Genomic DNA, 14,681 nt, shown 5'->3' on the forward strand with positions numbered 1-14,681 from the left:
AACTAGGATTAGTACTACTCTAGCATTCTTGTATGAGCATGGCTATGGTTACTATTATCACTTCTCTCACTTCTCATTGTCTTGGAATATTCTAAGGTCCTACTCAAGAGATGATGATATGATCCTCTAGATATATGGTTTGCCTAGGAATTCTACCTTGGTACCTTTTGTAGCTTGTTCTTCAGGAAATCTGATAAACCTGCATCTTGTGGTATGCCTCCACCTCCTAGCTTCTTCATCTTGATCCTAGCTAATTCACATGGAAGGTCTCAAGTGTTTGCTCCCTTGTATCATGGTACTAGATGAGCAAATGGATGAAGGGTGTGGTTCTATTTATAGGCTTGGGCAAGCTCTAGTATCATGACACATAGGTGATACTCTTGTTTTGGTTTGATGAGTAAGGTGCTTGGTTGTCATGCCCTCATCCATAGCAATCCTTTGAGCATGAGGTGGCAAAACTTGGGATGCAAGTCATGTAGATATTTTCATCCTATGTGGCATGATCATTATCCTCTCATATGATTTATTTTTGGGTAGCCAAGTGGCATTGGTTACTAAATATCTCGTGAATGCTTTTATACTTGTGAATAGTGCACCATATTATGTATGATTAGATTTATGTTATAATATTGGTCAAAAGGTCAAGGTTGAGGGTTATTTCATAATTTTGGATAGCTAGTGTTTAAATTCACCAAGGCATGATCATATGAGTTTCAAAATACTCATAGTTAGTTTTATTCAAATAGTTTAAACTATAATTCGTAATGTAAACGGATTTAGTTTTATGATATTTCATATATTTAATAAGTTATGATTTAAATGAGAATGTGTGGCTTTTATGCACTTTAGACCCTGTGGTTTACCTTATTTGGTAATAAGTTTAGAAGTGAATTAAATTACACACAAAGGTAGTTGCTAACTTTTAAGTGTTCAAAAGTTAGGGTTTGATTCTTAAAAAATGTGTTGTTGTAAATCTAATTCCATTTGATCTAATCCATAGATCAAATCATCTCTACCCAAAACAAGGTTTTAGCAAAGATCACAGTGAAGTTTATAGCGCTTGACTTGATGATCTACTTCAATTCCAGCAAGTCAAGTGAAACTTCAGTTACTGTGGTAAGTTTTATGTGAAAGCGCGAAAATTCCCCCGATTTTCTATGCATGAATGCAATGCACACTTTGGTGTTCTCTCATTTTGTAGCCTCTAAACCTGGGATATTACAGTTGTTTTCCATTGAAAATCCTCATGTATGGTACCTCTATCTTGAACTTTTCTTTGAGCTTCTTCTGCAACTCCTTTGTACCCACTTGATGGTCTTCTATCACCCACCGTTTTACTTCTTCAGCCACCCATCTTGACTTGGCTCTAGTGATTGTTTCCTTCCTCAGGGTTGATTCCAGGCATGTGTGCCTAAAAGGGTTCACTTTGACTTGAACATTCGTGCTATTTCGCATTTTAGACGCGTGCAACCTCCATGAAAAATCTTCAGTCGGACAGTGCACTTTGTAACATACTCTGTCGCTCTTATCAACTTCAAATGTACGCTCTGCCTTGATGCAGTATGTCACAAGTGCATTTCTACACAGTCACTCATGGACGCAAAGATGGTACCTTCTTCTATCTGAGGGTTTGCAGAGTCCCATTCAATAGCTGGAAGGTCTTCGTCCTCAACCTCCTCATCATCAATCACAAAAGCCTCATTGTTAGATTCATCTCGGTTTTCAACCCGACATGGTCGTCGTAAATTCCGCACAACATCAGAATATAGCCTCTCTTCATCATCGATGTATTTAGGCTCCACTTCTCTTGGGACCCTACTGCCGGTGCCCATGTTTGACGAGCCACCACGTCGCCGTGCACTAACTGAAGCTCCCCTAACTGAACTGTTCTGGCTAGAGCTGCCATTACGACGACATGAATCTATCCGAGAAGGTCCAACTGCCGGCACAGCCACATCATTTTGCAGCCTCACATGAAATTGCTCTTTCTCCTTATGCTTAGCAAACATGGTAGCGAGCTCTTCATCATTACTAACTTTCACCGAATCACTTCCCCCATCGTAGTATTTGAATTCCACTTCATCATGCAAACCCCAAGGATATGGGCCGCAAATTACCTCCCCAAATTGTCTAAAACTCCAATTACAATCCATTGGCAACCGATAATCAAACCCTCCTTGGAATTTCTTTTGATCCTTTACATCCACTATGAATCGCTCCCTTATAATGTTCACCAAGAAAGCAAACCGCAATTCCATCCTAATCAACCAAAAACAGAGAGGCAATGAGCACACCAAAAGCAAAATCAAACGCAATGAACACTCCGTGTCAAATCGACTGTTGCACTGCACAAGAAAGCTCAATAGGAACAAGGCTTACCCCTCGGGAACCCAGTCGTGGACGCGGCGGGTCTCCGGCCCGACGCCTGCCTCGCCAAGGTCGTCGCCGCCACTAGCCATTTCGTCGAGCAGGTGGAGGGCGCAGTGGCGGAACGAGCGACTACGTCGCAAGACGGTGGGGGCAGAGCAGGTGCTGCTGGAGGCGGTGGCGGTGGAGCAGGTGTCCACGCGGGATGGCCGCGCGGCGGCGCATGTCGTGGCGGCGCAGGTGGTGCCGGCAGGGGCGCGGGCGGTGGTGGGTGCAGCGGATCGGTGTGTGGCGGGAGCAGGGGTAGTTCGGTCTCCACCCTATTTATCACTGTGCGGTCCTACCTGTAAGATCCGGCCCCACTTTCAGTAACGGCACGAGACGGAAACGTTTCAAGCCTGGCCGTTTGGCCTCGACAGAGCAGCTACGCTATAAGAAGTGACAACTGAGCACCATTCTGCTCTAGTGACAAAACTGAGTGTTGCGCGGACTCTAGTTGCAAACCAATAATTAACCCATCTGAAAAATACAATCTCAAAGAGTGCATTCATTTCTTGACACACCAAATACAACGATTTGCCTTTTCCACTTCATTTTTTTTATCATTACTTACCTGGTCACGCCCCCAGACCCGAACCATCTCATCCGCACAACGATGCATCCCACGGCCATGAGTTGTTGGTCGTTAGGACCAGTGAAAAAACATTATACACATTGTTCTCTCGCAAAATAAATCTCTATTCAAAGCAAAAAGATATGTATAATAAAGCACACTAGCATGAACAAAGTGAAGTGGATCGCTCTGTCTCACTGCAAAAATATGCAGTACAACGATGACCAAAACTGTTGTTCAAAAAATAGAAAGAAAGATAGTACACACCTCCGGCCATACTGACAAGTATGCAATAGACGGCTGTAAAAAAATACAATTCACAGAGAAACATGCGTTCAAAAGTATGCAGTAAACAAACAGTTACAATATAAAGTTGTTTTGTTACTTAGTAAACATGCAACGGATGGCAACATGTGGTACATCATGCAACATTAACATGACAAACATTATGCAAACATATAGCAGAAACATCGGACATACAATGAACCAGAATAATTACGCCGAATTTTGATTTTATGGCCGAAATATATCAAGCAGCAGAAAAGCATGATTTACAGCGTGCATGCAGGCTGAACAAGAACGGTGGTGTATCATTGTTAAGAAGATAGGGTTAAAGAAAGGAGGGCCGAGTGCAATGCAGTAGACTGTTCCATCAAAATAAATTATCAGATGCCATAAATAGGTATCATCAGTGACTAGACTGTTAAATGAACTTAGCATACTGTCCCAAAATTGTCTTGATTCCACTGCCATTCTTGAAAACTGCGTTGGAAAGGCGACACTGAGGCATTGCTAGCAGAACATGTTACATTGGTAAATCAGAGAAGAGAAGGGAAGCAGCTTACAGGGAATATTCAGAAGATCGGAGTATTCACTTGAAAAGATCAGCTTGACATTTCGCTTGAAGAACCTATTATAACAATAATAGCTTATGTTAGTCCAGGACTGTAATGGGATACAAATAGAAAAAACCAGTGTATGTCGTACCATAAGATCTGAGCCAATCCTGAGTACAGACAATCTCCTCAACCAAGTATGGACGAGAGTAACGGGACTCACAAATTCTTCGTCTTGCAGTCATTTTTGCTACACTGCACTCGCTACTACCTGGTATTGCCAATATATCACGTGCCATCCGAGCAAGTGTAGGATAGGTCAGACTATGTTCCTTCCACCATTGGAGAACACTTTGCTCACCTTTACAGGGACCTGGCTCTTGCAAGTACTGGTCAAGTTCTGTCATTGGACGCTTGCTGAATGGATAGACAATATGATGATAATAGTCTATCAGCGTATCATCTCCCTTCACAACAATGTTCCTGCTACTTTTAGACCCAGAAGTGCAGCTAGTGTCTCGCACCTGATCAGAATATTCATAGAAGAGGTTGATCAAAATGTCATGTACTTGCTGAAAATAATCTTCTATCTCGTCTAATTCGTGCCTCAAACAATAATTGTACAACTTAGGCCTCAGACAAGACTTGATGCATTCCAGACGGTATGAAGGATCCATGATCACAGGCAGACAGATACTTAAGCAATAGAGATTCCAATATTCCATAAACTTCTGTTGCATCTTCTCTAGCTCTTTCGAAACTGTCTTGTCTCCATAAAAATCATCTTCTGGATGCAGAACTTCTTTCACATACCATAACCTGTTAAGGAGATCAACTGGACTGTCACAAGTAAGCATCTCATCCATGTATCGACGCAAACTTTCCAGTATCTTACTAATTCTCTGCATGGTTGCTCCAGTCTTCAGGTGATGGTGCATATGCACGGTTCGGAAACAGTACTACAGAAGGAATGTGGCCTTTTGTATACTTAGAAAACTTTGTTGACTTCTCCATCACTTTGTGAAGTTCATCCTTCCCCACTTGTATGACCTGGTTAACAAGATGAGTTGCATACCGTATCACAAAAAAGCTCCGGTTTGCAGACATAGACGAGCTCTGGTTTGCAGACATAGTCGACCTCAAGTTTGCCAAGCGAAGGTTCCAATCTTGGAGACTTGCTTTGAAAGCTGAAGCAACGGAATCATCCAGAAACGCGTCGTCCAGTGTAATGCTGAAAACCTTATCACGAAGACCCCAATCTCCAATAGCAGACAATATGGCCTGGCTCAATTGCTCTGCATTGCAGGAAGGATCCACGGAACGAAATTTGATGATATGTTTCTGCTTCTTCCATTCATCATCAATGTAATGGACAGTCAAGCACAGGAACGGTGAGACCAGATCATAGTGCCACACATGAGCATGCAAGCAAACCTGGCAGCGCAAAGCTGCAAGCTTCTCCTTCAGCTTGGTCTTTTCTTCCTCAAACAGACTCCTAAAGTGCATATACATGCCAGTCGGCATCTTGACAACAGGATTTAAGCAAGCAACAAACTTACTGAATCTATCATCCATACCAACCGATGGCAGGTGCCCATGCACAGAAAATATCCTAACAAGTTCCTCATAGGGCTCACTCTGATCAACCTTCGGATTATTCTGATTTATGTTAGTGGGAATGTCCTGCTCAGGCACTGTAAGTTGGACATGCGACTGATTCTTCTGATCTTTGTCTGTAGGACTGTCAAATGAGGCCAGATTCTTTTGCTCATGTGTCGCAAGTTCCTGATGATAAACATTCTGATCAACCTTCTGACTTTCCATATTAGTGCCGGTGAGAATGCCAGGCAGGACACGTGCCTTCTTCTTAGGCAACACATCTGTTTTGTCCGGGGATTTATTTTGGCTGGTCAACAAGAACGGGAGCTTCGGTTGCACTGGCCTCTTCTGGGCGCTGGGGCTGCACTTGGCCTGGTGCTTTAGTAGTTTACTGGTGCCGTTGTTGTTGAATACCTGGTGGCAGTGCATGCACTCAGCCCTGGCGACCTTCCCGTTGATGTAGATGGGTGTGAAGTCATCCCACACCTTGGACCGGAGCCTTTTTGGGTTTCGACCTGAGAACACTTGCCCAGGGGCACTGCCCATGCTTTCCTCTTGTTCAACCATGTCATTGGCATTGTCAGTCCTATTCTCCACCATGCCTGTGCATCAAGAAAGGATACCCTTTGAGTAATGGGGTCACTTGAGAAAACATTTTATTGCTTTGGCATAAATAAACTTAACCGGAATGTGAACAAACCCAATGCGGCACAAGATTACTTTTCTACGAGTGGCGCAACACCCACTAAACATGTACTCCCTCCGTCCGTGTTTAATCGACGCGGGAATGCATGCATGCTCTACTAAGCCAGCCTCAGTTTTGCGTCGATTAAATAAGGACAGAGGTAGTCAGCGAGTACATATTAAGCATAAAGGGACTTCAATATACGATGAACACATCAGATTAATGAGCTAAGTAGCCAAGTAAGAGCATCTCCAGTGCCCCCTGTTTGTGTCTGGACCGCCCCAACAATTGTCTGGTTTGGGGGCGTCCGTACATGAATTGCATAGTAAATTTTAACACACAGATTAATTCGACAACAATTTAAACATATAAATAATATAATTCATACAGATTAATTAAATAATTAGTGTATGTTATTAACTATCAGTAAGGTGGGTATTAGTGCATTCTAGTGTTAAAATGATAGTGGTTAGTTCTTCTAGAGAATAAAATGGACAAGGTAACAAGAAAAAAGATTGTAAGCCTACTGCAGATGCAAAGAACTAGCATCAAACTAGCTGGGAACAATACATTTCTCCAATTAACATGTAGAGTTGCAGATGTGCAATGAGCTAACATCAACCAGTGATGAAACTACTTTGACATTTCCTGAAGAAACAGATGCAGCACAACAACCTTGAGTTACTCATCAGAGCTTTTCAAAACAAGGAAAAGGCAATAAGCAATACAGATTGGATCACAACAGACAAAACATAGAGCATTCCTGATTAATCAGCAAGGTTGCACACACAAATGAAGTAACACACGGACACAAACTAAAAGTACTTCACAACACCTTAGGAACTTAGGATAGACGTAGTGACGTCCAAGTCTAGAAATCAGGGATACCATTGCTTAAGCAGGAGAAGTACCTGATGGTAATTAAACACTCAAGAACCATGAATTGCCATTTGCTAGCACGATGATTCGCTGAAGTGACTGAACAACAATTTAAACATATGAATTGCATAGTAAATTTGAACGCACAGATTAATTGAACAACAATTTAAACATAGAAATAATATAATTCATACAGATTGAAGCCAATATTAAAATTCAGAAAGTTTTTGAAAAATAGATAGCCCACGTATCGAACCTCGGTGGCAGGGCTCAGAGACATTCAACTCCACTTGCAAAGCTTTAAGACAGGTGAGGATCCTCTGATCGGCTGCGGCATCGGCCTCCTCTTGCATCATTAGGTGGAAGAGTAACTCATCGTCGCTATCCATAGTCTAGGAATCAAACAAATAAACAATCCATCAAATTTCATCGCAAAAAATTTAGTCGAGAAAACGCTTATTCGATCAAAATGGCTGAACACCTTGCGTGCGGGGCAGGGCTGAGGTGGACACAGGCGCCGGTGAGGAGCTGCGGGTGGCTAGATGGACGAGCGGCAGCAGCCGAGAAGGATGAGCTGCCAGCCAGCCAGAAGGGCGAGCTCAAACGGTCCCCGCAGCGGCGCCCTGTAGATGGTGTAACATCAGAAACGTAGGGCAGCAGACACCAGACAGTAGTCTACTAGTTCTACATGTAACAGCCAAACCAATACCATTCTCAAGCAGACTGAAATGAACAGATATACTAGTACTTGAAGAAAACACTTGCTTCAACCCGTATGTGTGGTGTAGACAGAACAGAAAGAGGCGAGCACGGCATTCAGTAATCTTGTCTCTTCTTCTTCTTCTCCTGCGCGGCTGGGACCGTGCCACTCCTGATCCATACCTACACGACTACGCACGAGGTCAAACCGAACAGCTCATCGCAGATTTTGCAATCGCATCGCATCTCATTCGACGGGAACGATCAAACGCACGAACCGAGAGCATGATTATTCTACGAACGAACGGGGATTGGAAGAACGAGAAGTGGTGGCGCGCCTCGCATAACACGGAAAGAGAGATGGAGGAGTCGAGAAGACTGAGAGCATACCGGTGAACGAGAGATTCTCCAGACGAGACGACGGAGCACGACGGGACGGTACGGCTGGGACCTCCGCGGCGATTTTTGTTCTCCCGGTCCTCGGAGCCGGCGGACGAGCCGGCTGCAGCGGCGAAGGGGGAATCCAGTTTTCCCCCCTCCCGACGGGACACTGTCTCGGACTCTCGGTGGCGGAGAAATGGAGGGAATGGGGAAACCTCAAACCTTTTGGCGCCTCCGCTTTTCTCCCAGAGAAAACAAGCTCAATTCCCAGAAAGCCTGATACCTGGAACCGCGATGAAGCCCAGTACCAACTGGTTGGGCTGGCCAAACGTGCCGGGCCCTTCCACATAACAGAAAATACTTTTTTTTTGTCCTTGTCCTTTTTTTTTCTTGACGATCCTTCTCCTTTTTTTTTTTGAAAACATAATATATTAAGCTAGCAAGCCGTCTCATTAAAAACCTTCCAGTCCCCTAAGGTACCCTGGTAAGGAAAAAAGTGCGTCTGAAACTTGCTGCTCCAAACTCAGAGTATGGTTACATCGTTCATGAGCTTGTCCAAAATAAATTTAGGGGGTTCATCAACCCAATTACAAGTAATCTTAGACGTAAAACACTGGGACACTAAAACATGGGCCACTTGATTTGCTTCTCTCGGCACATTGATTAAAAGAAACAGTACCAATTGAGGCGACCTTGTCGATGCAATCCGCGTAGATAGCTGATGGTTCGCTCCACCAACCCTCCGTACCAGTACAAGTTTCAATAACCTCTGCTGAATCAGACTCCGCCATAATTCGGTTGCAGCCCATAAGAATAGCCGGGGACAGGCCTTCCGTCATTGCTATAGCTTCAGCCATCACCACTGACGCCACATTAGAGAGATAAAGAGTCGAAGCCGCCACGAATTCACCTTTATAGTCCCGGAGTACAGCCCCAATTGCTCCTGCTTTCGCGTCTTCATGAAAGGATGCATCCACATTTAGCTTGATATGTCTTGCCGTCGGCCTCATCCATCGCACATCTGTTATATTGCTTTTTTTTCAGTAGACCTTTGCAGCATTGGCCACGATAGATAGAATTGAGAACTTACATCTATTTAAAGGCGGAACTGTCTCCTCATGAGTTCTCCGCCGGCGCATCCACCAGAGATACCAACACGTAGTCAGAATGACCTTCTTCAAGTTAACTGTCTCAAAACCTTGTATGTTACTCCCTCTGTTCCATTCTATAGTGCCTATAGATTTTTGGCACGGAAATTAGCGCAAGAGTATTTTTTTACACAAGACCCCTAGTTGAACGATTTGAGATCAACGTAAAATTTGGGAAATCCATATCTTCCTAATTTACCATAACAAATTTGGGACCTGAACGATTTGGGAGCTAAACGGGGAGGGGTAATTGAAAAAATGCTAAGCTAAAACCTTATATTCTGAAACAAATGACAAAAATCTATAGGCACTATAGAAAGGAACGGAGGGAGTATTATAATATGTTCCAGAATCGCGGATCCTTCTCTGTCAATTGTCATAGCTTCAGATATCACTTCCTCAAGTCCCAACATACACCACATGTCTTGGGCGACTGGACATTGGAACAACAAGTGACGCACGTCCTCAGCTTCGATATTGCATACTGGGCATTCTGCACTATGTCCAACATGGCGATTAGCTAAAATGCCTTTTAGGGGAATAATTCCATGAAGAGCTCTCCAAGTAAAGATTTTGATTTTGCCAGGTAATTTCAGCTTCCAGAGAGTTTTCCAAATAGGATTTCGGGCTGACGATCCCGGTAGAGCCAGTTGTAGTTGTTGTTCCCTAGCGCCGAACTGATGTCTCCATTGTGCATAATAGCCTGATCGAACTGTGTAGCGTCCATGGTTTGTCAAACCCCAAGAAATAAAATCGTCAAAGCCATGACTATTTAGTGGGATTTGGAGAATACGACCTACATCCACTTCATTAAAAAGATCAGTCAGCAATTGTATATCCCACTGACCTGTCACGGGGCTAATAAGCTCGCTTACCCTAGTGTAAACCGCCCCCTCTCTCAGAGTAATTATTCTCCTATCCGGGCTGGAGGGGATCCAAGGGCCTGCCCAAATTTTGATATTCTCGCCATTGCCAACTCTCCAAATATAGCCTCTCTTAAAAGTTGTAACACCAGCTAGGATGCTCTGCCATGTAAAGGATGCCCCTGATTTTGGTCCGGCCTTGAGGATGTCTCCATTTGGGTAGTACTTCGCCTTCAGAACCCGTGCACATAGTGAGTCAGGGTCCGAAATCAGCCTCCAGACTTGCTTCGCCAACATTGCCTCCAGACGATCCTTCTCCTTTTATTGCGTCTAGTCTAGCAGCAACAAATGCCACTCCAGAACATAGCGATTTTATCAGCAACGGTACCTACCGGTGTCACATCTACCGTTCACTTCCTGATTTGAGATTGGTGAGCCTTTTGATATTTATCTAATATAAAACTAATAATTGAAACACAAGTGAAATTTTTATGAAACTAAAGTGATACATGAAAAACATTGTGAAATATTGTGACAAAAAGTAAAACTGGTGAGACATCACTCTGATTTGTTTCACAAAAATATTCATGTTTCAGTTATGTTTCAAATTTATTTCATAATTTTGTGAAAGAATTGGTGACCATACGAGTGACATCACTGCTGACGTCACTTCTGTATGTGAAATTGCCTTTAAAAAGAGGTTTTCGTGCCACTCCTCAAATAACCTAAAAGGTAATGGATGCGGCAAGACATCCGTTAGAGGAAGTGTTGTGGGTAGTCTTGTAGCAATAGGGACTCCAAGACAACACTCTGTGGGTGGTTGGACGGTGAAGGTTTGCACCTGGTCACACCACCTGCCTAGCTTTCCCGTGGCAAAACTCGTGCTGCCATGTAAAGGATGCCACATTCACTGATCCAAATCTCGCCACCCAGTCGGCAGCTACAGGCCGAGGCTACAGCACACACATTTTGGTGCTAGCAGTGCACACTGCACAGGGATCTGAAATTCTGAATCCGAGTGCGCAGCCAGGATTTTTGCTCCCAGCTTTTCGGGTGTACGAGCGAGCCGGTCCATCGGGCGCCTGATTGGAATTAGCGTGCGTTATGTGCCATTATGATCCGCATCATCGAACGATCAGTGGGTGGATTATCTCCTGACCTTCCCCCCACGGGCCATGACCACCAAAGCAGCTCGCCCTTTAATCCGTCCTGGCGGCGAAAGGAGAGGAGAAAGGAGACGTGATTAAGGCTGGCTGGCGAGAAAGAGCGATGGTGGCATCGTGCTCGTGGGGTTCCTTGGCTGCTTCGCCGTGCGGTTCCGAGTGATGCATGGATGCCGCGATGATTAGGACGAAGACTCGATGTGTATATATGTGAGCGTGTATTTCCACCACACCATCGTCGCACACCGATCGATGTGTCTGCCTTTTTTTAGGTGGTTTCCATGATTAGGTTCTGATGGGGATACGTACGGGGACAAGTACTTACGTGTCTGGGCTGCACGCGCGACGTACGTGTGTACTCGTGTCTCTACGAAGGGTAGCCTAACGTGCGATGGTTTGCACCCACGATCACTAGTACACTCGACTAGTGCAACGACAGCATGTTCTACTTGTTGAACGGATACGGACATACTGCCACGTACAAGGATCGATGGGGCATGGCATCGCAGCTGTCTCCCCACGCTAGGGCTACCACCAAAGAAACACAAACTTTTGACCATTCGTCGGGACCGCCCCTACGGTCGACAGCACAACGCAGTCAGTATTCGGTCCAAAATATATTCCAGCAGATTCAGTCCAGCCAAGTTCAGAGGCTCCCTCTCTTAGCACACTAAAATATTCATAGGGAAACTCTATGTATTTTTCAGACTAAATTTAGGCTGAAAATGCGTTTAAACAGACAGCACGAGGACCGGCCGCAAGTCGACGACCCTTGGGGCGCACAAATTCCTTGAAGAGAAGGAGCCACCGTTTCTACTCCACCCTCTGCGAGACGAAGCAACTCCTACCACCGCCGCTGCCCTAGAAGTCAGTTCATGGGCAACGCACCTGCCGCGGCGCTACCGAAGCTGAAGGAAGGAGCTCACCTTGGAGCAGAGAGGCGGCTGGGAGAAGCCGCCTTGATGTAAAGAAACTCAAAATTGGCGAGACTAAGAGCCAACGAAGTTCTCTACCTCTGTTCCATACTATAAGATGCCTTGCTGTGCTACTCTAGCATTCCGTCTTATATCGTGGAACAGATTTAGTAGAGCTCAAGCTACTCACCTAGCAAACCCAGATCATGACGGCCGACTTCAGACCCAATGAGAAGGGCTTGGTTCGAGAGGAAGAAAAAATAATCCATGATCGAGAAGAGTGATCACTCACACCATATTGTCTGTTTGTATGGATTATGTGTTATTTGCCATTCCTTTAATATTATGTTCTATGCCGGTGCAGCTTACTTGAATCGGCAAGTAGGGTAATTAATTTTCTACCATTTTTTTAAAAAAGTTAAAGTTTGAAAATGGTGAAAATGAGAAAAGGGGACATGCCTAGACCAAATGAAACGGGCTAACATGGGCTGGTTGCCTGTCCGCGGCGCCCCCAAACGGATCGAAATAGACGCATTTTGTGCCGAAAATGAGTCGCCGCATTAGAGTTGCCCGTAGTTTAGACGATATTGGGAACATGGATGGTCGTGAAATTTTGGGGGAATGGGGGGAAACAAAACTCGGGACCCTTAAGGTAGACATTACAACAATAATAATTACAACAATAATAATGAATATACACGTCAAAAAATGTTGTCAATAACATTTAAATGCATGAAAAAGCATTAGCATATCAAATAATTTATAGTAGATATTACCTTCAAATTTTCTTCTAGCATTCCTTGATGCAAAGTCACTTATGACAGGGTCGATGTCAATGTGATCCAATGATTTCTTCTCAATGCATAATGTTGCCACGCCATTTATCCTATGTTGGTTTGGGATCCGATCTACTCATCTCCATATGTCTTTGGTACTCCATGAAGAAATGATGCAAAAGGTATGTGCCCCATGCATGCACACGTACAGATACAGCTGCGATTGCAGTATGTGATTGTGAGTACTGGTCTTTCCCCCTCCTGGCTTTCGGGTTCGCACGGACATGGGATTCCAAAGTTGCCTGAAAAAACGTGGCTTTTGCCCAGGAGGAGGAAAGCTCGACGTTGAATCAAGTAAAGAAGTGTGGCGAAAGCTGGATCTCCTTCTTGCAGCTGTACCATCACGTTAGATTCTTCAGGTTTTCTTTTTATACAACAAAAAAAATGGCACCAGATTCAGTTCTTCTCCTCCGGCGCCATCGTGGCCGTCCGATAAAAGAAATCTATGGCGATAACCATGTACCTTGACTGTCAAACAAATTTCCTCCCAAAGTAGGTAAAACCTCAAAGTTGCTTTCTCTCTTTTGGAAAGATGGTATTTTTTTTTTCTCTCAGACGCCTAGAAAGACTTCCCAAGATCTAACACTGCCAAAATCCATCTGTAAAATTGCAACTATTTTCAGGGTATCTCCCATTCAACCTCTTGAGATCTGACTTTCTCCATCGTGTCATTCAGGAAAGAACAACATAGAGGTAGTCCTACAAATGACTCGGTGCACCAGCCCAACCACAAGACCAGATTTGTAAGAAAATCGAGATCTATGGTGGGGTTGCCATGGTCATGGCCTCATTTGTACATTAGGGGCAAAGGCAAGGATGGCATGGCATGGCATGGCCTGGCCTAGCCTGCCACAGATCGAGGATGGCATGCTTGGCTCCATGACATGGTCATATGACTTCCATGTGTGCCTTACTCAGGCCATGGTCATGGTCGTATGACTTTGCAAATTACTTGTGGCTAACCCTCTTCCAGAAACGTTGAAAAGGGGCGGATAGAAAAGGATGTGACGAACTGTCTCTGATAATGAGCGCCTCCAATGATTCCTGAAAGCCACTACTATTGACCACTTATTATAAACGCTTGAGCAGTCATGATGGGGATTACTATATTGTATGTTCCTCCTAAGTGGCACGGCATAGATATATTAAATACATAGAGTGAGTGGTACCCTGCACAATAACCTTGTGGATATATATAGTACTATGTTCAGATTAGTTCAAATTGCAGCTGCAAGTGTCTAAGCAGATTAGTGTATGTTATTAACTATCAATAAGGTGGCTATTAGTGCATTCTAGTGTTAAAATGATTGGATAGTTCTTTTCGGGTATAAAATGGATGTAAAGTTTGAGTCACTCCTTCCTTGCAATGCATGCGCCTCTACTTCCTACAGTGCTTTAAGCATGTCATAGGAGCAACCTAACCTACTAAATATAATTGCCTTTCTACAACCTTGTGATGTTGTATATGTAACTTGTTTGACATATTGGGTACATTAGGAAGACAATTCAAACTTTTAAAGGATCATGCCCTTGCTTTCTGGGGGCACTATCAGACTTTCAGCTGCAGAACGAGACTGGCAATATACACAGAAGAAAGGGCACCAACTATGTATAACCTCTGACTGAAAAACAAGAGAAAGGCAGAAACACATAGCTGGCTATATTATGGCTGCAAACACAACTCATACTCCTTCAAGA

At 44.1% G+C, this 14,681-nt stretch overlaps 1 protein-coding gene across 1 annotated transcript; it reads right to left on the reverse strand.

The window, feature by feature from the left end:
- Positions 1-3,554: 3,554 nt before the first annotated feature.
- LOC139831337 (uncharacterized) lies at positions 3,555-7,365 on the reverse strand. Its single transcript, XM_071820627.1, has 4 exons — positions 7,236-7,365; positions 3,968-6,017; positions 3,826-3,890; positions 3,555-3,742 (listed from the first exon to the last, which is right to left on the reverse strand). The coding sequence occupies exons 1-2, from the start codon at positions 7,333-7,335 to the stop codon at positions 4,711-4,713; spliced, it is 1,407 nt and encodes a 468-aa protein (XP_071676728.1). The 5' UTR covers positions 7,336-7,365; the 3' UTR covers positions 3,555-3,742; positions 3,826-3,890; positions 3,968-4,710.
- Between the last annotated feature and the right edge of the window lie 7,316 nt (positions 7,366-14,681).

The sequence above is a fragment of the Lolium perenne genome, chromosome 5 (genome assembly GCF_019359855.2).
Source record: "Lolium perenne isolate Kyuss_39 chromosome 5, Kyuss_2.0, whole genome shotgun sequence".
Lineage (NCBI taxonomy): Eukaryota > Viridiplantae > Streptophyta > Magnoliopsida > Poales > Poaceae > Lolium > Lolium perenne.

Excerpts from the sequence above, each read along its gene's own strand:
- LOC139831337 (XM_071820627.1), bottom strand. The coding sequence starts at position 7,335 with ATGATGCAAGAGGAGGCCGATGCCGCAGCCGATCAGAGGATCCTCACC. Across the intron at positions 6,018-7,235 it reads CTCTGAGCCCTGCCACCGAG|GCATGGTGGAGAATAGGACT; the intron begins GTTCGATACGTG and ends CTTGATGCACAG.